The sequence below is a fragment of the Ammodytes marinus genome, assembly GCF_949987685.1.
Source record: "Ammodytes marinus genome assembly, chromosome: 20".
NCBI classification, from domain to species: Eukaryota; Metazoa; Chordata; class Actinopteri; order Uranoscopiformes; family Ammodytidae; genus Ammodytes; species Ammodytes marinus.
The window spans coordinates 15009371-15030340 of NC_137224.1; the positions used below are offsets into that span (position 1 = coordinate 15009371).

The 20970-nt window shown below is 40.9% G+C and overlaps 1 protein-coding gene across 1 annotated transcript in view; it reads left to right on the forward strand.

The window, feature by feature from the left end:
• Positions 1-20970, forward strand: part of trrap (transformation/transcription domain-associated protein) — an 81902-nt gene that overhangs the window by 43842 nt on the left and 17090 nt on the right. Inside the window, exons 49-63 of the mRNA XM_080048559.1 lie at positions 1076-1289; positions 1485-1664; positions 2006-2152; positions 2552-2671; positions 4372-4659; positions 5097-5234; positions 5408-5520; positions 5958-6093; positions 7879-8070; positions 9948-10143; positions 10928-11046; positions 11160-11306; positions 12405-12505; positions 14533-14734; positions 16364-16525. Coding sequence (XP_079904685.1) covers positions 1076-1289; positions 1485-1664; positions 2006-2152; positions 2552-2671; positions 4372-4659; positions 5097-5234; positions 5408-5520; positions 5958-6093; positions 7879-8070; positions 9948-10143; positions 10928-11046; positions 11160-11306; positions 12405-12505; positions 14533-14734; positions 16364-16525 — 2455 coding nt within the window. The remainder of the gene's footprint in view (positions 1-1075; positions 1290-1484; positions 1665-2005; positions 2153-2551; positions 2672-4371; positions 4660-5096; positions 5235-5407; positions 5521-5957; positions 6094-7878; positions 8071-9947; positions 10144-10927; positions 11047-11159; positions 11307-12404; positions 12506-14532; positions 14735-16363; positions 16526-20970) is intronic.

Below are 20970 nucleotides of genomic sequence, written 5' to 3' on the forward strand. Positions count from 1 at the left end.
CCTCAAAAGATTGTAACAAGCAGTAAAGCCTTGATGGACAGCAAGTTATGATAATGGGATGATAAAAGCAGCTGTGCGAGAAGAACAATGTAAATGGAATTGCCCAAATAGGGGCAATATGCAGCTGTGGTAGTCGTGCCTTTGTTGTCACTTGTATTCCACTTCCCCTCTCTCTCTCTGTTATGTGAATCATGCCCTTAGGCCCATTCAGTGCAGCAGGATGATGTCGAAAGGATGATATTTGTTATTTAAGTGTTTTAACATATGACCATTAGTGCTTTACAACTGCCGTAGTCTCCACATGAAATACACATAATATCACTCAATATTCAGTGTTAACTGCCATCTCCTCACACTTCAGTGATCCTCAGTATTAGACACGGCTGTTTAAACATGCTGGCACTTGAATGTTATGCCAAGACGTTACTTTTTGTGCTTGTAATATGTTTGGAGTCCTACTTGGCTGCCATATTTGTAAATAACCCTTTAAAAGCCAGATTGGTTAAAGTGTGTTCTGCTAGTTATTAATATGTCATTTTGTCAACAGTCACACAAAAATACCAGCTGTAAATATAAATGACTTTCTTTGGATCATTTTTTACAGTTAACAGAATAATCTGTTTATTTCTTCTGACAGATTTGAAAGATGTAATACACAACATATCATTTGAATAGAGGAATTCTCCTACTCAAATGACTCAAGCAACACGATTTATTGACCTATATGTAATGTTGAATCGGCACATACTGTATATATCTCTGTATTATCTCTGACATACGAAAATGGAAAATCATAAACTTCATAAGTGGATTTTTGCAGTATACAGGTGCTCCCATTGTTCTGTATTTTAGTGTGTACATTAGATATTGTGACTTTGTTTTCTAAATTGTCGTACTGTTGTTTTGGCTCTTGCATCAGTGTCGTGACTGCGTTCCATTACAGCAGATGCTCCAAGTGAATTAAATTTTAAAGAAAATGCCAGTATGTTGGCCTTATGAATCATGCAAGTAAAGTGGGTAAGAGCCAGCACGCAAGCTCTTTCGAATAAATGTTTTGTCCATCACATTTTTTCAGGGATGAGAGCCTTTCCGGGAGTGACATCACATCCAAGTTGGAGCCAGCCTTTCTCTCAGGCCTCCGCTGCCCTCAGCCGCTGATCAGAGCCAAGTTCTTTGAGGTGTTTGACACCTCCATGAAGCGCCGTGTCTATGAGAGGCTGCTGTACATCTGCTGCTCTCAAAACTGGGAGGCCATGGGCAGCCACTTCTGGATCAAACAGTGCATAGAGGTAAACACAGTGCTCCCTGGGGATTTGCTGTTTTAAGCCCTTTATCCAGCATTCAGAATAATGTATTGTTGACTCATAAAACAAGCCTTTTGTATTTGTTTTTTCTCCGTATTTGTTATGTAATGTACTATCTCTGATCTTCTTTTTTTTCAATTTTCACCTGTTGGTCTCTGTTTATGTGTGTGTGCTTGTTAGCTGCTGTTGGCCGTGTGTGAACGAAACACCATCATTGGCACCAGCTGCCAGGGATCCATGCTGCCGTCTATCACCAACGTCATCAACCTGGCTGACAGCCATGACCGCGCCGCCTTCGCCATGGCAACGCATGTCAAGCAGGAGCCGCGTGAGAGGGAGAACAGTGAGACCAAGGAGGAGGTGGGACACACACACACACACACACACACACACACACACACACACACACACACACACACACACACACACACAGAGACATGTTCTCACACATAACTTAGCACATTATCCCATTAGAGATGTGTTGCATAACTGTTTTCCAGAGAAAAAATTAAAGCTTTGTCATTTGACCTATGGTTAAAAAAAGAAAATTGTGATTGTGTCTGTTTTCATCCTAGAAACTCTATATGCTTAATGTTATTAAATGCCAAATTCAAAACCGCATCGTATCCAATATGCAGAAGGTGTCAAAGCTCTCCAAAAATACAGTTGTTCATCTTCTCTTCTCTTGTGGTTTCTGTCAGGACGTGGAGATAGACATAGAGTTAGCACCGGGTGACCAGACAGCCATCCCCAAAAGTAAGGATCAGACGGAGAGAGATGCAGGCAACCAACTACACATGCTTACAAACCGCCACGACAAGTTTCTTGACTCACTACGGGAGGTCAAGGTACGTTTTATCCTTCAGGAACCGGCATTCACTGTGATGGGTTGATGAAACAGATCGGATTTTGACAAAGCTACAGTTGAATGATAAACCTAACTATCATGTTTAGAAATATCAAAATTAACCATTAGCTTCTACTGGTAATATTAAAGAATGCAATGCTTGAGATATGTGAGCTATTGGATATATTTTTTATTTGTTTATATAAGTTCTCGATCCAAAGATCTGCTCATTTTAATTCTGGTTATAGAATAAGGAACTGATTTCCACCTGAGATATCGGTGGAAAACAATGAACAGTAGGATAGTAAATCAGCTGCAGTCTTATGTCCCAGCGACATGGATTAAGAAGTGGTTGCCTTGCTGAGCCAGCAGCTGTCATTTCTCTCTGCTCTTGTGTTAGACGGGGGCACTTCTAAACGCTCTGGTCCAGCTTTGTCACATCTCAACACCGCTGGCTGAAAGGACCTGGGTTCAGCTCTTCCCTCGCCTCTGGAAGATCCTCTCTGACAGGCAGCAGCATGTAAGTGTTATCTACTGGCCTCTGTCCAGTTACATGCAGAGAAGCACAGAGCTAGCTAACTTCACCTGTGTCTATACAATAGATTGTAGTTTTGCTTGGTATCATTTTCAAATGATGTGAATATTCAATGATGGAAACTGTAGTTTTGGGTAACACTTTACAATAAGGGTACATAAATTAACTGTTAGTTATTGCTTATTTAATGCATACTTAGCATTAACTCATCAGTAAGTAGCCGTTAATAAATGCTTAGGTTATGCTTGATAAGCAATAACTAAGCATTAACCAACTGATATGCTTAGTTAATGTTAACGAAGCATAAGTTAACTGAGCATAGTAAATGTCAAGCATTAATTAACCGTTAATAACTAAGCATTAATCAACAGTTAATTAATGTACCCTTATTGTAAAGTGTTACCTAGTTTTGCATATAGGGTATTGCCAAAATATTTTACCTATGCATGACACAGCCTGCATACTGTGTGGTTTTTTCCCACTACTTTTAAAAATCCAAAATGCTGCTCTTGGTTGGAAAGTCCATCCCTGGTATTTTTGGACTTGCACACATTGCATATTTGTTCTCATTATGTGCAGCTTCACACACATCCTCTCCTTTTATCATTTTCTGTATCTTATCAGTGACGTTAGCAGACAGACAGTAACTCTGACCTTGGCCATTCCATTCATGTCCCAAAATTTGCAATTCCACTTAATGAGGACGGTTGCTATCAAGCTAAATATGGAAACGGGAAAGCTGAGGGGAAAAGCTGTAATGAGTTTAACAACCCGATGCAAATAGAGTATTTTGAGACTCGTTGAAAGGCCTTGATTTGAAGTGATTGAGCTCTTAAACATTTAAAAAAGCTGTCAATAAAGATGGCTTCAAAATTATGTTTTGATTCTGTGATAGACATGAAGTCAAAAATAATGTCACATGTGTTTAATCTGATGTGTGCCTCAGCTCTGCGTTTCATGCCACTGTTAGACTATACCAATTTATGGTGAAATAGAGTGATTACTGCTTCTCGGGCTTCATATCTCCGGGCGGATTATTACATGGGAAATGACTTCTTTTATTTAACTTATTCTTAGGAAGAAATTCACTTTTCTTCACACACTGGCCTTCTCCACCACAAGCCTAATTAAAATGACCATCATCAAGGCATTAATTATTCCATGCTGTCAATGGGCAGCGAAAATTATATCCATTACAAATACATCATTTATTTCTGAGTGTGTGTCATTCATGATTATCAGAGCACTTACTGCATGGTCACGCTCAAATTCCAACGTCTTAGAAGCTCTGATTGCACTTCATCTTTCCCCGCAATTTTTGCATTACCTTAAATAATGGTATAAGTTTGCATTAATTGGAACTTTGGGAGTATGGCTGGGTTATATTGTTGTAATCACTTTCATTAATTGAACTAACTATTGACTATTAGTAAACATTTGTATTAAAAATATCAATCTTTCAACTGCTTACTAAAACACCTCGCTCATTTCTATATGAGATCAAGAACATTCCCAATCAACCTACATATTTTCTCTTATATCTCTTTTCCTGTTTCTTAAAAGCACTCTTTGATTGGAAAAGGGCATCATGTTGCATCATTTATATACAACCGAATGAATTTATCAATATGACGTATCATTTCTGTTTTGCTAAAGTGATGAACTTTATCCCCCCACCTCTCTAGGCTTTGTCAGGAGAAATGAGTCCATTCATGTGCAGTGGTAGCCACCAGGCCCAGAGGGACTGCCAGCCCAGTGCCCTAAACTGCTTTGTGGAAGCCATGTCCCAGTGTGTGCCTCCTATTCCAATCCGCCCCAGTGTGCTAAAGTACTTGGGCAAGACGCACAACCTGTGGCTACGATCCACTCTAATGCTGGAGCAGCAGGCCTTTGAAAAGGGCCTCAGTCTGCACAGCAAGCCCAAGCAGAGCACAGAGTTCTACGAGCAGGAGAGCATCACACCACCTCAACAGGTAATACATTTTGATTTGGCAGTATTTGTTTGTATTGGAACGATCGAATACTTTTTCTATTCTGCATAGTTAGAACAGTCCATATTTAATAACTTGACAATCTTGATACGATGTAATGTTTTCTCCGGGAATGTAGTTGTCTGAAAATGGAATCCTCAGAATAGACGACAACGGATTGAAGAAAATATTAAATATTGATATTATTATTCCTATTAGGGTTTGCCTCTTAAAACCTGCAACTGTTCTTTTTTACATGTCCTTCGTTCCCCATTTGAGGATCCGGAGAAGTGCTTGTGGCAGCCTCATGTTTAGAGCTGACAAATCTGCCTTTTATCCAGTTTGAACTAGAATCATTAGCAAAGCTGCTCTCGTACAATTCACCACAAACGATCAAATGTGTTCTGCTGCCATCCACATTTGGTTCTACTTTGTTCTAGGAGATTTTGGATTCTTTAGCAGAGCTCTACTCTTTGCTCCAAGAGGAGGACATGTGGGCCGGCCTCTGGCAGAAGAGGTGCAAGTTTCCTGAGACTGCTACAGCTATTGCCTATGAGCAGCATGGCTTCTTTGAACAGGTGAGAGAAAAGATTTATATATGTACATAAATATATATATATTTTTTTTTCATATTTTGCCCATCCTGTTTAAAAAATGAAACAGAAAAAAAGTGGCACCACCACATTAATAACACAAGCAATAATTGTTTTGCCTCAAAAAGTTTGTACACAAATGTGATATGTCTGTTCAGGCCCAAGAAAGCTACGAGAAAGCAATGGAGAAGGCTAGGAAAGATCATGAGAGGAGCAACGTCTCCCCAGCCATCTTCCCTGAGTACCAGCTCTGGGAGGACCACTGGATACGGTAAAGAAAAAAATCTGTTATTCCAGAGCACTGAGTCTGCTTTACATATCAAGACAGCCAACAGAAAACAAAGAAATAGTGGATTTTTAGGGATTCTTCTCCTGGGTGGCCAAACATGCAGAGGATGTTGTGTGTATGTGTCTAGAACAGACCAACATAAAAATCAAATTATGATTTCAAAATACATTTAAAAAAACAGCATGAAGAATACTATACAAATCCATGCAAATGTTAAAAACCCTAAAGGTATTTTTAAAAGACCAAGGCATTTTTTAAAGCCAAGCAGACTTCCCAAAGGGACAACTCCAAATGACCCACTGTGAACTAATAAAGGACACATTTTATCGCTAAATTCTCCATTAGCAAAGCTGTAAAACATTTAAGAGGATGTGTAAAGTTTGGCTCACATTTTCCATGTCCCTTTTCTTCATATCCAGCTGTTCTAAGGAATTGAACCAGTGGGAACCGTTGACTGAATACGGCCAATCTAAAGGCCACTCAAACCCTTATCTCATGCTGGAGTGTGCTTGGAGGGTGTCCAATTGGGCAGCCATGAAGGAGGCTCTGGTACAGGTGAGGAGTGTGCTGTCACCATCTGAGAATGTTTTCATGTATGGATTTTCTACACACAGCCACACATACTGTAGGTTCACTCTCACTGTCTCCCAAAGGTTGTAATGACCCCTAATAGTGTTACAGAAAACAGACACTTTAACCGCAAGTTCTCACTAACACAATCACAGGCACAGAGGAGCCTCCAGGCTTGAACCCACTGAACCAGAAGCCTGCCTGTACTTTTTTTTTTCTTTTTTCGGTTGATGGCTTCCGGTACAGTGTTGTATAATCAGCCCAGGCTTCAGGTCAGTGTGAAAGTACAGTAACTTGATATTGGGACTGAACGGCCCCCTGCACAACCCCACAGCCCCCTGGGGAGAATGAGAGAACTGTCCGTAAATCTGTGTGAAAATGCAGTTCAGCTGCTTGGCCTGCTAATTTATTGGCCTCATGTTTCCTGAAACAAAGTGTAGACGGGTGGCGAACGCGTGATAGTACCTGACGTATAACAAATACTCCTGCTTTGCTCTTTCAAGGAGACTTGGAACTAATCCATTGAGCTGCTCGGTCCTAAGGTGACACCTAATTAAATGGTCTGGATGGTGGCCCCCACTCCGCTATATCCCTTCCTCTGTAGTTCATTCCTTCCCTCCTCTGTGTAGCCATTCCAATTCTCGTTCTTTTTGTTTCTTACTTCTCTAACTTTGCTTCTTTACTTTGGTTTTCTTTTGGTAATTACTAACCTTTCTAATTCCACCTCCATCTCTTCATCCCGCGCTCTGCAGCTCTGGTTTAGGGACAAATATTTACGACAGCTGCGTACGTGAATAATTACCCAGGCATCTGCTGCAGGGTGATTTGTTTTATAGTGGAGGAGAGGAGCAAGGTTTTCAGTATCCTGCCTGCCCACCGCTAACCACCTCCGAGGGGGAAGTCCAAATGTCCCCGCTTTCAATTAAAGCTGGCTCTTGATAAGGGCGGTCCTGTCTCCAGGATATTCATCAAGTGTCACCCCTGATAAGTGCGCTTTGACCGATCACTGTAATTTTCTCCCACATCAGAAGAGCTCGCCCAAATACACACCAAGGCTTTCTCATTCTCTTGCTCTTTTTGCTCCTCCTCTTCTTGGCCTTCTATCATTCTGTCTTTCTCCTGCTCACTTATAAACACACGACGATGTAGCAGGCTTCCCCGGGCTATTGTTTGCTCAGTGTTAATGCACTCAGCGTTTTAATCGATAGCAGGGCCCTTTCCTCTCCTCCACCTCTGTGTCAGACTCGTCAAGTGGATTAGTCATTAGTACAAAAGTCCTGCTGAAACCATTCAGAAAATGAATTGGAAACGGTGTTGTTGTGTATTTGTCCAAGTACTAAATTATAAAAGGAAAGCCTTCTCCCCCCAGATGTTTACAATTAATTACAACTGCTATACTCCTAACGCTTAAAGAAGTGTGTTCTATTCCACTTGATATAATACGGAAACACACAGAAGTTCACTAATTCATATTAGTATTTCTAACATATACTGTCCGTCAGTAAGCTGTTCACAAAACTGTGCAAAGTGTTATTTTCCATGCAGAAATCAAATTGTTCTTTTGTTTGAAATGGGAGTTTTGTTAGTTTCCCTCTATCTTCATCTGAAAAGCATGAATGGAATTGGAATCTTCTTCTTCTTCAAAAATGATATAATGTGTATATTACACTATTTAGAAATTAAATTGTAGCATAAGTCTTTTGCTCTATAAATTTGTTTTTATGTATGGAAAATGATTGACTGACTTTTTTTTTTTAAATGACATTGAAGGTGGAGCTGAGCTGTCCTAAGGAGATGGCGTGGAAGGTGAACATGCACCGTGGCTACCTGGCCATATGCCACCCAGAGGAGCAGCAGCTCAACTTCATAGAGCGGCTGGTGGAGATGGCCTCCAGCCTGGCCATCCGCGAGTGGAGGAGGCTACCTCACATTGTCTCCCACGTGCACACGCCGCTGCTTCAGGTCTGTATACAAAATGCAGGAGTTTCTTTATGATGAAAGGCTCAATTTAGACTGACGCAGCAGTGCTGAATCCAGGAGGAGTTGTGCAGGGAACTCCGTTATTTGTGATAAGCACTTGAAGAGATGCCTGTCAGTAGCCCTAAGATGTTGTGATGTCGAGTAAAGCTGATAATGGCCTGCTATCTTCCTCTCTCACTGTATTTTGAAAAATTGAGATGGATTTAAAAAAACAAACTGTAAGCCTCTTGGATTCAACCGCTAGAGATTACAATAGACGGGGCAAAGACGAAAAAGGAGAATGAGAAAAGAAGGGGGACTAAGGCGATGGAATATTGAAAAAGGTAAGAGAGTGGACTGAAAAGGGGAGGACACAAGGAGAAAGAGAGGGAAGAAAGAGAGTTAGTTTAGAATGGCTGTAATTACTTCCCTGCCATCAGATACCATTTGATTAAACACCTGCTGCAGAATTACATTTACATGATGAATGGGACGGTCTGAATGAAGGTTAAAAATGGGCCATCAGATGATATTAACAGATAATTGTGAGAAATATTGTATTGTCTAATTTATTTTGTTTTGGGAGATTTGATATCAGTGGGGGGGGGGGTGTACGTTTTCGGCACAGCGCGGATTCACTACATTTATCTTTTCAAAAGGGGTACTTGAATTGGCCGACTACATTCTTTGTTGTTTTGTGTATGCGTGTGTTTTTTGGTGTGCGTGTTCTCGCATATGTGCAGTCCAATTATTTACCCTAGCCAAGGGAAAACAAGCTATTTATTCTTCTACCCAGCCAAGCGGCCTGTTGTAAGTCTCCATTTCCAAGCTCTATATCTCATATTCCCGACTCCATGAGCCCTGGAGAATGAGAAGACCAGACTTTGCAAATACAGAAAGGTTCAAATACCATTTGAATCAAGTTATCATCAAATCCCAGCTCTTAGTGGTGACTGGCGATCAATGGATTATCACCCACACTATGGATTATGAGGGGTTGGCATTAATATTGATTGATGAGTAGCTATAATGGAATGATTGATTATGTGTTAACAGAGCAGCTTTGGGCCAATCGATGAGGGTTCTTTTCACAGAATGAGATGGAAGCCCCCTGATTTTTCCTTTCTCATTTTCACATCTCCCTGTCCTTTTTTCTGTGCCATATCGGAGCAGATAAGCTATTGAAGTAATGAAAGAAGACATAATGATTCTCCCTGAAAGATTTTGGTGGCATGAAAAAAATATTGCTGCATTCTCTATGTAATGCAACAATAATTTATTCATTTATTTATTGTTCTTGTGAAATTTTCCTTATCTGGCTGACCTGAAGTTTCTTCTACTAGTATTTCAATCTGATTATTTTAGAACACAAGAAATAACTTGAGACTAACGACTAATGAAATACTCACTATGCATGTCAAGACACCCTTAAGCAAAGTTTATTCAGTCGTATCAACAGATCATGAAAAGAAAACATCCATTTCTCAAATTTGAAAACAACAGACACTAGTTGACGGCAGATGGACACCATGCAGTGCAAACTAAGCAGGAAATTTGGCTAGTGGCTTACATTTGTTGAGATGTTTAGACAGAATATTAACAAGATTAGATGCAGCTGGTCATACGGCCTGGACCAAGTCTTTGAAGCACACTCACTTTAGAGCAGGCCTGGGAACACAAAATGTTAACCGTAAAAAAAAAAAAGAGTGAGCCATTGCAAACATGAGAAGCCATTTTGCTGCTGCTTCAGATCTGCCACCTTTCTTGCGCCATTACAGTTTACAATACGTTTCAAGTGAGTGTGGTCCAGATACACCTGATACTTAATGGAAAATACAAAAAGGTCAAGAGCAGATTTTAAGTTAATTATTTCTCCCCAGGCGGCACAGCAGATCATTGAGCTACAAGAAGCGGCCCAAATCAATGCGGGGCTTCAGCCAGCTAACCTGGGCCGCAACACCAGCCTCCACGACATGAAGACTGTGGTGAAAACATGGAGGAACCGACTGCCCATTGTTTCTGATGACCTGTCCCACTGGAGCAGCATCTTTATGTGGCGCCAGCACCACTACCAAGGTAAGACGCACACTCTGACAGACCTAGTACAAACTGTGGAGCTTACCACCAGCCATATTGAAACATGTATTCATGTTTACATGCATACACATTTTATGTGTGGGGTGACACTGCTGCATGGGTTTCTGTTATCTCCAGGAAAGGCTCTTCTTTGAAATACGTGGATGTGAAAAACACAATCAGGCTCTATGTATATTTCAAAATGTTAGCTAGCTCATTAAGGCACTCTCTCACTGCAGGACGTAACTCACTCACTCACTCACTCACTCACTCACTCACTCACTCACTCGTATGCACACGCACGCACTCACACACACACACACACACACTCACCCACACACATGCATATTTACCTGACTCAGTGTTCAGCTCTCTCCAGCGGTGACTTTGAAACCATTCAGGGAGGTATCCACTGCAAAATGTGATGTCTCAAGCAAGTTGAGCCCCCGACTCGCACTGCGAGACACTGCAATATTGATAGCACTGGCTCTGCAGCACCATGCCAATAAAATCCCCTTCATTTATACGTGACAGCCTTCAAACTTATGTTTAAGTGAAATGGAATTTTCTTGACGAAATTCATGGTCATGGTCCATTTACTGTTCAATACAGTGAAGGAGCCCAGGGCCCTCCTCTGCATTATGACAGCTGAGCTTTCTGAGTGCTAAAAGATCCCAAAAGTTTAGACTGATAAGTTTTCCTCTTTATTTTGCTTGCTTCTTCAATTATTGCACTTGTATAAATGGTAAAGCCATGTTCATTACCATTCTATCTCTGTTCACAGCCATAGTGACGGCGTACGAGACAAACACACAGCATGATCCAAACAACAACAATGCCATGTTGGGAGTTCACGCCTCGGCTTCTGCTATCATTCAGTACGGCAAGATAGGACGCAAACAGGTACTGGTGTAGGCTTATGAATCAAACATCTATGTTCGACATTTATTTTTCTAAGTTTCCCTCAACCTTCTTACTTGTATTTGTGAAAAAACACCACACTATTGTTTCCTCAGGGTTTGGTGAATGTGGCTCTGGACATACTGAGTCGTATCCATACCATCCCCACAGTGCCTATTGTTGACTGCTTCCAGAAGATCAGACAGCAGGTCAAATGTTATTTGCAGCTGGCTGGCGTCATGGGCAAGAATGAGTGTATGCAGGTAAGATGGCATGCAGCCTTATCTCCAATACTTTCAAATGTGAAAATCAATATTATTACATATTTATTTGACCTATGCACTAATTAAAAATATAAGCATCAACATGACCTCTTGTTCTGCCCCTAAGAAAATATTCCTCAGTGAAGTCAATCTTGCAATTGGGTATTGGGTACAACACACACACTTAATTGGTATAATCTCAGTACATTTGAGCCCCAGGGTTGTTTAGTAGAACTCAGCCCGTAATTAATAGTACATTGCAAATGTCAGTGTGTTAATGAGTGTTTGCCATGTTCAAAATCATTCTTGATTTTAATATTAGCAAATACATAATGTTTGATTGCACCTTGTAACACACAAAATATATTTAAACGTTATTATCTCTCATTTGAAATAGCAAAAATGATTATTTGGGGTGAAAACATTACACAAAACACCTGCACAGTTGCAAGTTATCAGGACCTGGACCGTGGTAATGCATGCTCCAATTGAAAGAATAAACCTGCTTCTGCTGAAGAACAACACATTTGATGCATTTAGTTTGATTTAAGTATTTGGCTTGATTTCTATTAGAAGTAGTTGGAGGCAAAGTTGTTGGTAATTTGAGTGGAGAAGGTGGTAAGAAAAAAAAAGTGTTTTGGATGTCTCTAGGGGCAAGTTGTAGCAGAGAGATTTATAAGAGTATAACTCAGGAGCTTGCTCTTAAGACCATGGAGTACTCTGATTAATAGAAGCAGTTGAGCAAACCGCTAGTCATTAAAAGTGCCAGTAGACACTGTTTTCTCATTCTTTCTTTCTCTCTAACTCATCTCCTCTTTCTCTCTCTCTCTCTCCCGCTACACATCGTTTGTCACAGCAGTACATAGGGGACACCTAATCAGAGGCTCACCATAATGGAAGTTTATTTCCCTCAACACCTCTTTTCTTACTTCTTAATGAACACCGAGCAGTTTGTTTGTTTATCAGGTGTAATTATTGCCCTGTCTAAAACCTAACATCGTTGTAGCCTCTTCGCGATTCGATAGCATAGTTGAAAGTTTCTGTTCCGCAATTTAGTTTGAAGTTAAACCTGTGTTGTTAACTTCCCTCTCTGTTTAGGGTTTGGAAGTGATCGAGTCCACCAACCTGAAGTACTTCACCAAGGAGATGACGGCTGAGTTCTACGCTCTGAAGGGCATGTTCCTGGCTCAAATCAACAAGTATGTCCGTCAGTGCTCTGGCTCTCTCATCTTTGAATACCTTTCCAGCTTTTAAAAAATTATTTCTAGTTTGTAGCCAACTGTAGATGTTCTTCTTTCACCTTTTTCTCTTCTTGTTTTTTTTTGCAATTTAAATGTCCGTTCCTCTCTGTCACTGTCATCCCTTCGTTCATTATCACATTATGCTCGAATGGTGTGATTGGTCCCTTAACTATGCATGGTTTTCATATTTTATCTGCAATACTCTCCTCAAGCTGACGGTCCTCCAAGATCACATTACTAGGTTACTCCTATGACGTGGCTCAGATGTTGCTTTATATCCCTGTCATCAGTTTGTTACTGCAGGAATTGCTTGTGGAACATATGACTGCTCTCTCCCTGCTCTACTAGACACCCACAGCCACACCCGTTCCACTTCAGCGGCCCCTTTTTCACCCGTCATCTTTGACGTGACATGGCGTCCTGAGGGGTGAAAGACAAATTGAGAAGGGCTTATTAAATGTATATGCAGCTCAATAATTAACTTGAGGCAATTTGCTGAAATCTCTGGGATCAGCAGAACTTCCCTGCACCTCAGCATGGGTTTATTGCAATCATTAAGTTTCCCCTATACCGGGGGAGAATTAACAGTAGCATGGGAGGTTAGGGGTTGAGAGAGTCTTTTTTGTGTGTGTGTGTGTGTGTGTGTGTGTGTATGTGCATGTGCTGAGGATTTTGGGATCATTCAATTAAACGGCTGTCAGAGATTTGACAGTCTGTTGGGTGCCTGTGCTCCTGTTGAGCGGGGTAGTAGAAACTGTTAATGTACTTTAACACCGGCAAAGTGACTGAGGCAACCCCATTAAGTATTACTGGAGGGTCCTCGGCTCTGACTCCCATAGCAATCAAGCTCCCATTTCTTAATCACATGCCAAAATGCCTTTTATAATAACACATTTTAATTGATTGGCTTGGGAGACATTTCACTGCAAGTAAGTTGGGGGAGTAATTTTGGAAGCACTCCCAAAATGGAGGTCCATTTACCAACTGTAGCTCGGTAAGGCTTTTTTATTGACAGGCCTTATTCCTTTTTGACTGCAGGGTAGTGCGTCTCGCCGCGCCTCTTTTATTTTATTTTATTTATTAATCAAAGGCTGAAAGGTGTGTAAAAATGATTCAGACTGTGTGCCAACAAGGTGGTTAGAAGCTGCTTCGCATGGTGAAAACAGCTGATGATTCACAATATATTTTCTTGTCAGCGTAAACTGTGCAGCCAAAATGCAGGGGCCCTGCCAAATATCACCTGTCTATTTATTTGCCTGCTATTTAGCAGTTTGGAAATCGAATACTCAAAGTGTGACTGCCAGATTGCAGTACAAGGATAAAAAGTCCTCAAGGATTCTCAAGTTTATCAGCCTGCAGATTTTTCTAAGCTGTAGCAATGCTCTTCACGGTCAGTGTATTTGTGTACGGATAAATATAGCCATTACGCTGGGGTTTTTACCTTGCTGCCGCCCTGTCATTACTGATGAAACAGGAAGATATTAAGCTCATATGTCAGCCAGCATTAAATGGATTGATCTGCACAGTGTGATAGGCTTATGTTCAACTCGTATTACAACATGGCAAAACGCCTGCACCCTTGGTGACATTAATTCATGCTGGGTTAAATGCTTACACTTTAATGTTGAGGGGAAAGGCCTTGAAGATTACAGCAAATGAAATATGGTGTCTGTTGATGTGTAGTACATAATTCAAAATATGATCATCGTAATCTGTTTTCTTGCACACTCCATCTTTCTCCTTTTTTTCGTCTGCTCCTTAAAGCCCCCGTCTCCGCACAAGTATTGCATCAATCTCTTTCAATCCTCCCTCCCCTCTTCAGTGTTCTTTCTTATTTAGTATCTTTGTTTTTCCTTTTGACTTCCCGTTCACACCATCCCACTTCTTCTCCAGTTTCCCCCCTTTACTCATCATAACTCTGTCATTCTCAGTCCATTCCTCACTCTCTAATGTACTTAACCTTTCCTACCCTTTTCTTGTTCCAGGTCAGAGGAAGCCAACAAGGCCTTTTCAGCAGCGGTACAGATGCACGATGTCCTGGTGAAGGCCTGGGCAATGTGGGGTGACTACCTGGAGAATATCTTTGTCAAGGACCGTCAGCTCCACTTGGGAGTCTCCGCCATTACCTGCTACCTCCACGCCTGCCGCCACCAAAATGAGAGCAAGTCACGCAAATACCTAGCAAAGGTGAGTAGGGACGAGGGAAAGACGCCTTTTGTGTGATTATCCATGTTCACATGTGGTTGGAAATTGTGAAGACTTCTTGTGAAATGCTAATAGCAGCAACTTTTTGTTTATCTCATGTCTTACATTTTTAAGGATTCATGATTGGGAATGTATTCTTATTTGTATATATCTTTTGCTTTGATAGCTTATCAGCAGGCACTTCTGCACCTTACCCCTGATTTTTTAAAAGTTTTTATTCTTTATTCATTTTGGGGGGTAACAATATACAAGTAGAATTATTCTATATTACCCATTTCAATCAAACCAGAAGCCTCAATTTATCAGAAAGCGTCACCTTGAATAACCAAGTTTCCCTGACCCTTTCCAGCCCATACATTATTTGTGCTGATAAGAACAAGTTTTTTTCAACCCATATAAGACTCTGCCACAGTAACAAACAGAGTAGTAATTTGATCGATTATAGTCCAGCGGTGAGACAGTGTGGAATGGTTCCCATGGTAGATCGATGGTGGAATGAAGGCCATCCTCTGGCATCGGCAGCTAACAGACTAATGGCCTCCCCTGGTACTCCAATCTCATGACCCTCTTCATGGGCTGACCTTTCTGACAGCGAGACCAATGCTACCATACTTACCAGTTGGGTAAGCCCTGAGTGGGGCGCTAAAGAAAAGAACTCCTTGCTAACAAGCATCCCCACCGTCTTACACAGACACACACCAAGCCGCTCAATACAGCCCCTCCAGTCTCTCCAGAGGTTAACACAGAAAGACCTCTACAGGCTTGTATAATGGGTGAGAGCATATAGAGGTCTGCTGTGCTCTGCCATACTGTACTCAGGCCAGGTTGTGCTCAATATCTGAAAAAGTCGCAAAATCAAATAGAAAGATCACAGCAGAAAATTAAATTGGAAGATCACAGCACAAAATGAGAGAAAACAAGACTGTTTTATTTTTTTAAAGCTTTGGCCTCATTAAAAACTCAATATTTTTTTCTATTATTTATTAATGAACTGGAGCGAGCTGAGAGATTGTGAAAACTGTGCTAAACTGCCTGCGGGATCTCTGCTTTCAAAGACCCACAGGAGAGTTAGATTGAAGATAACAAAAGACCCGCTTTCCTCTGTGTCTGACTGGATAAATAATAAGTCTGGTCTTGTCACGTCCGGTGTTGTTAGCATTAGGTATAACTATAATTATCTGTTCTAATAATGGCTGCTACAGGCTTTAGGTTCTAATAAGATGTTCTTCTGGTGACCCCCCCCCCCCGGTATTGTGCTGCCCAGCTGGGTTTGACTGTGCTAAGTCCTGATGGTTGAGAGATCACCTCCACATTGGCAAAGCTTTGATCATAGTAAGAATTGCCAAGATGTAGTCTTTTTTTGCTGTCCAGGCCGCCTCCTGCTGTGAACAGAGCCTGGAAAGCAGTAATGGTCTGATTAATGACAGAGACCTTACCTTTTACTACTTGGTATCCTACAGTAGTTACTTTATTTTTAAATGATTGAATGTGACTATCTTGGCAAAATGAACCAAGCATTGTATTGAATGTGTTGTTTGTACCTGTGTCTCTTCCTGTCTTCACCTTCCTCACCCCTCCTCTCTCTTATTGGTGTTCATTTTTCATCTGTAGGTGTTGTGGCTACTCAGCTTCGATGACAAGAACACCCTGGCAGACGCTGTGGACAAATACTGCATCGGAGTCCCGCCCATACAGTGGTTGGCATGGATACCACAGCTCCTGACCTGCCTGGTTGGTTCAGAAGGCAAACCTCTGCTCAACCTTATCAGCCAGGTGAGACCTCTACAAACCCTCTTACCCTCTCATCTAGATTACATAAAAAAAATATTTTCATTTAGATTATTTCCTAATCATCTCTTCCTTTGTTGCCTTTTATTTTTTTGTTCTTGCTCAGTTTAATTTTCTGGATATTTGCGCCACCCATCAATCACTTGTTTCTCTCTTGGCTTCTTTAAACCATTCGGGGCAGCACATCTGGCTGCTGTGTGAGCATTAGTGCTCATGCACGTCTTTCTAATCAAGATAAATTAACCGCATTCACACCAAAGTGGCCTCTCTCATGCTTTCTATTTACCAAATTAAGCATTCAGTTTCTTTTACTGTCCCTTTTTATAGCAATTTATTGGCTTTCACCACTCTCCGGTGAATTGGTTTTTAAATGATTTGTTCAAGAAATGATTATAAAGTTAATATCGTACGCATCCGCACCGCGGGAACGGAGCTAGTAATTAAACCCAGGACTAATTTGCTTTGCTTAATGGAGTATTATTTCCGCACAATTTGAAGAGGGTGATCTTCAAAGAGTAGTCTGCTATAACAAACAGCCATCCTCTTAGCAGAGCAGGAATATTGTGTAGAGAGGATATGAGAGAAATGGTGGAGGAGGATGAAGAGAAGAAAAGGAAGAGATAGGGTTTTAAAACTGTGTAGCGTAAAAGATGGCTGTAGTATCAGGGAAAGTGTCTTTGTTGTTTTTTAGCACGCAGATAAATGTAGAACACACTGATTGTGGGTTGTTAAGATAAGGTTTTTATCTTATTAGGTGTAGGTTTTTTTTAAAGGACACTAGAACAGGATAGATGGTTGTTACAATTTTAAAAGTTATGAGATCTTGGTCACAATTGAGTCATGTAAACAAGTGCCTGTCCTTTGAATGTAACTGAATAGAATAGGTGTCTGTAGAGATTTTTCATCTATGGAGCACCACTCTTTCCTTTGGTCTGCCTTATCATCTTGTAATAACTGAAGGGTAAAAGGTTGACACCCTCCTCTCCATGCCCTTTTTTATGTAAAGAAAAACCCCATTCAAATGCATGGCAGACTCTGTCTCTGCCACTTGTCTGAATTATTTAGAGTTTCTCTGCGGCGGCGGGATGTTTAAAAAACGTATGTTGAAATATTGATGAAGGTGAGGAGAAGAGCGCCTGGGGCCAGACGGGAAGATGAATCGCAAGTTAACAGAGAATCTCAACACCTCTCCCCACACGCACTCGCAGCCTCCTCCTTGTCTACTGTTCGTCCTCGGCCCACCTCGGCCTCGGCAAAATATGACATTTCTTATCTTGCCATTAGCCAGCTGATCCCTGGTTTCCTCTTCTTCATCTGCCTTATTTCCTCTTTCATCTTTAATGATGCTGTTAGCTGCCACGTAAAACTCCCTGTTCCATTTATTCCTGACCCTAGCCATTCATTTAGCTAAGCATTTGTTATTTTGTTTGCTTTTTTGCTTGAATGAATTGAGTGTTAAAAAGATAACCATGGAAATTACACAATCACTCACTATACTGTATATGCAATATATGACATTTAGAAATGTGAGGGATAGAGAGGGTAAAGTAGTGTAACATTTAGCAAAATACTGTTTTTTTAAAGGCTATGCAAATGTCCTGATAGTGAACTTAAAAATAAACTCCATAAAATGTTTCACTTGATTTAAAGTGGCTACGTGTTACTTTGGCAACTGGCGGCCCATTTGGACAAAAGCGGTAGTATTTTTACGACGCCAGCTCTCGTGTAGCTGTTTTCTAGCGCGTGCCGGCCGTGCGAGTGTCAAATGATTAGGACGCAGTATAGTGCATGTCTGTGTTGAAAGTGTGAGGGCACGCAATCTTCTGCTCCGTGAGAGTGGTTAGTGACACTGCACCAACTAATGCCAGTCAGTGCCACACACACCTGATTGCAATGAGTTGATGCAGTGCCACTGACCACTCTCACGGAGCTGAAAGATTCCGTGCCCTCACAGAAAGCGATGCACGAGAGACGGCAGTATGGATCACTATGAGGTAATGTGTTTATGTTGTTGTAAATAATGACTATTTCAGATGAATAATGGTCATCTGATGATGATGAAGCAAAGTAAACTTTGTTTTAGTACCGTTCATTCACTTAGGAGTAAACACTGCAGGACTAGTTCACTCCTATTAAGTTGTTTACACGTTGCTAGGCAACGCCCTCCTCCCGCCCGTCTATCATTCTCCCTTTTAGTTGTTCTTCATTGAATTTTCTTTTTTTCTTTGATGGTTCTGCCCCGTTATCAGCCATTATGACGACAAATAATTGTCTCAAACAAGGCTCCCCTTCCCTTACCTGGAGGAGGGATAGGTTACTCAAAACACGTTGCTGCACTATACTGAAATATGCGACCAATACGAATATGTGACCATAGAGCCTGCATGCGCAAGCCGAAAATCGGACTGGGTGTGCGACCAGACCAAAGGCATTAAGAAAAACTATATAAAAACAGCTTTCTTTGCACTGATGGTCTCGTTTGCTCTTAAAGGTTATTTATGATTTCTCAGAAGAAAAATGAGGCTGTTTTAAAGATATTCGTAGCCGCTTTAACAGGTATTGGTGTTTAATGCATATCTGCAAATTTACCAGTGGTTTTGTGAATAACCCATATAGAGTTTATGATGGCTCTTCTTACCATACTAGCCACAAAAGAGCAGTTAAAGGCTGTAGGTCTGTGCTGAAATATCCTCATAGTTAAATTACTTAAAGTGGTGTAAGTGTTTTTGTAGATGTAGTTCATTTTAATAATAGTTTTTGTTCTTAACTTTTTGATCTTCATCCGACTGAAACCCCAATAGCAACAGCCTGTTACAGCAGTCTCTCCTGCCTTGGTGATGCCTTAATAGCACACCACCGTTGACCGACCGACCATGTAGAGTTGCGAGTTGCTCAAACCCAAGACCTGCTGAGAACAGCTCTTTTCCATACCAGTATTAGGAAAACTAAAATGAGTTCTAGCAAGCCGTCGGCCAGCCCATTCACACCCTTGGTAACTTTAAAGTTGAGCTAGCCTTTTGGTGTAATCTCAATTTGTGCTGATAGTCCTCCTGATAGATGTCAGAGGAATTTGGATAGAGACTGAGAAAGCTTAGAAGGTCTAAAATCCATTAAGCCTCGGAGTACGAAAGAGAACAATTTGATTTGATATCCCATATATAGTATTGAGCTCAGTCTTGGTGAGATTCAGAGGTATCCCTTTCAGCCCTACAGGCGTATAGACTAGGAATAAAGTAGCTATGGACTTGCAGCCTATGAAATTGTACTCAGAGAACTAAAAGAACCTTGTGGTTTTTGGTCTACCAGCAATATCCCATGGGCCTTAAGCCAGCCTCACAGATTTCTCCCACTTAGAATTTCAAGGGATCTTATTTAGTTGTTTTTCGACTACCTGCTTTTGTTCTTGTATTTTTTAGTCATCAATTCTGTAAGTATTAATATTCATTTACATAACTACCAAAGGGTATACCATGGAAACGAAGAAAGTAGAGTTGTCAGACAATCTCGCACATAAAATATTTTGTGACCACTTATTTAGAGTATATCCAACATTTGGATCATTATCAACAGCTAATATTAGTATTTATATATATTTTTTAAAACTTTCTTGAGAACCATCCCCATTGGAAATTTTCAAAAAAAGAAAAGCCGTGGGGAAAGCTTGTGTTACCTCCTGCTTATAGTTTTGTAAAATAAATCTCTAGTCTTGCCTGTGCAGGATTTTAGAGAGCTTTGTCACAGCTTAGGTTCTTCCTTAGGCACTCACTGTGTGCAGCCAGTGATAGCCGAAACACACAAATACACATCGGTCCCAAGTCGGTTTTACCTCTATCATTGAAAGGATGATTATTTTACAATGTTTGTATGTAATGTCGTCATCTCCCTGTTATATATTCCTATGTCATTGGGTGACAAGTGTGAACTTGATTGTAGCGTAGGTTAATTTGCCTTTACATAGAAAGTATGCTGGTACAGTTGCGTGCAGTCCTAAAAAAATAAATATTTCATTTCAGTTCTCGGTTTAGAAAAATAAATGTTTCTTTAATACAGTTCAAAAAATTATCTAGCTCGGCTGCTGAACTCCAGACCATGTAGCAACCCAATCCTACCTGAGACACTGACCAAAGGTAGCCCCAAAATCTACCCAATGCATTACCTATCGAAGGAAGCCTACTCCACCAAGTTTGAGCCGAATTTGCTGTTTAAAACTTGAAATCTCTTATGTCCCAACCATTGAGCCTTTCAGTGTTGTCAGTGACTTTTCTTGGAAGTATTGAGGGCAATTTCGTGATCAGTCACATTCACTTTTGTAATTCAGCCATGATGTGTTTTAAACTTTCCTAACTCCCCTGACTCAAGCTTCAAACGCTCCCTCTGTTACAGTAGAGGTCTCTGACTATATCTGTATGATCTGTCTCTCTCTCCCTGGC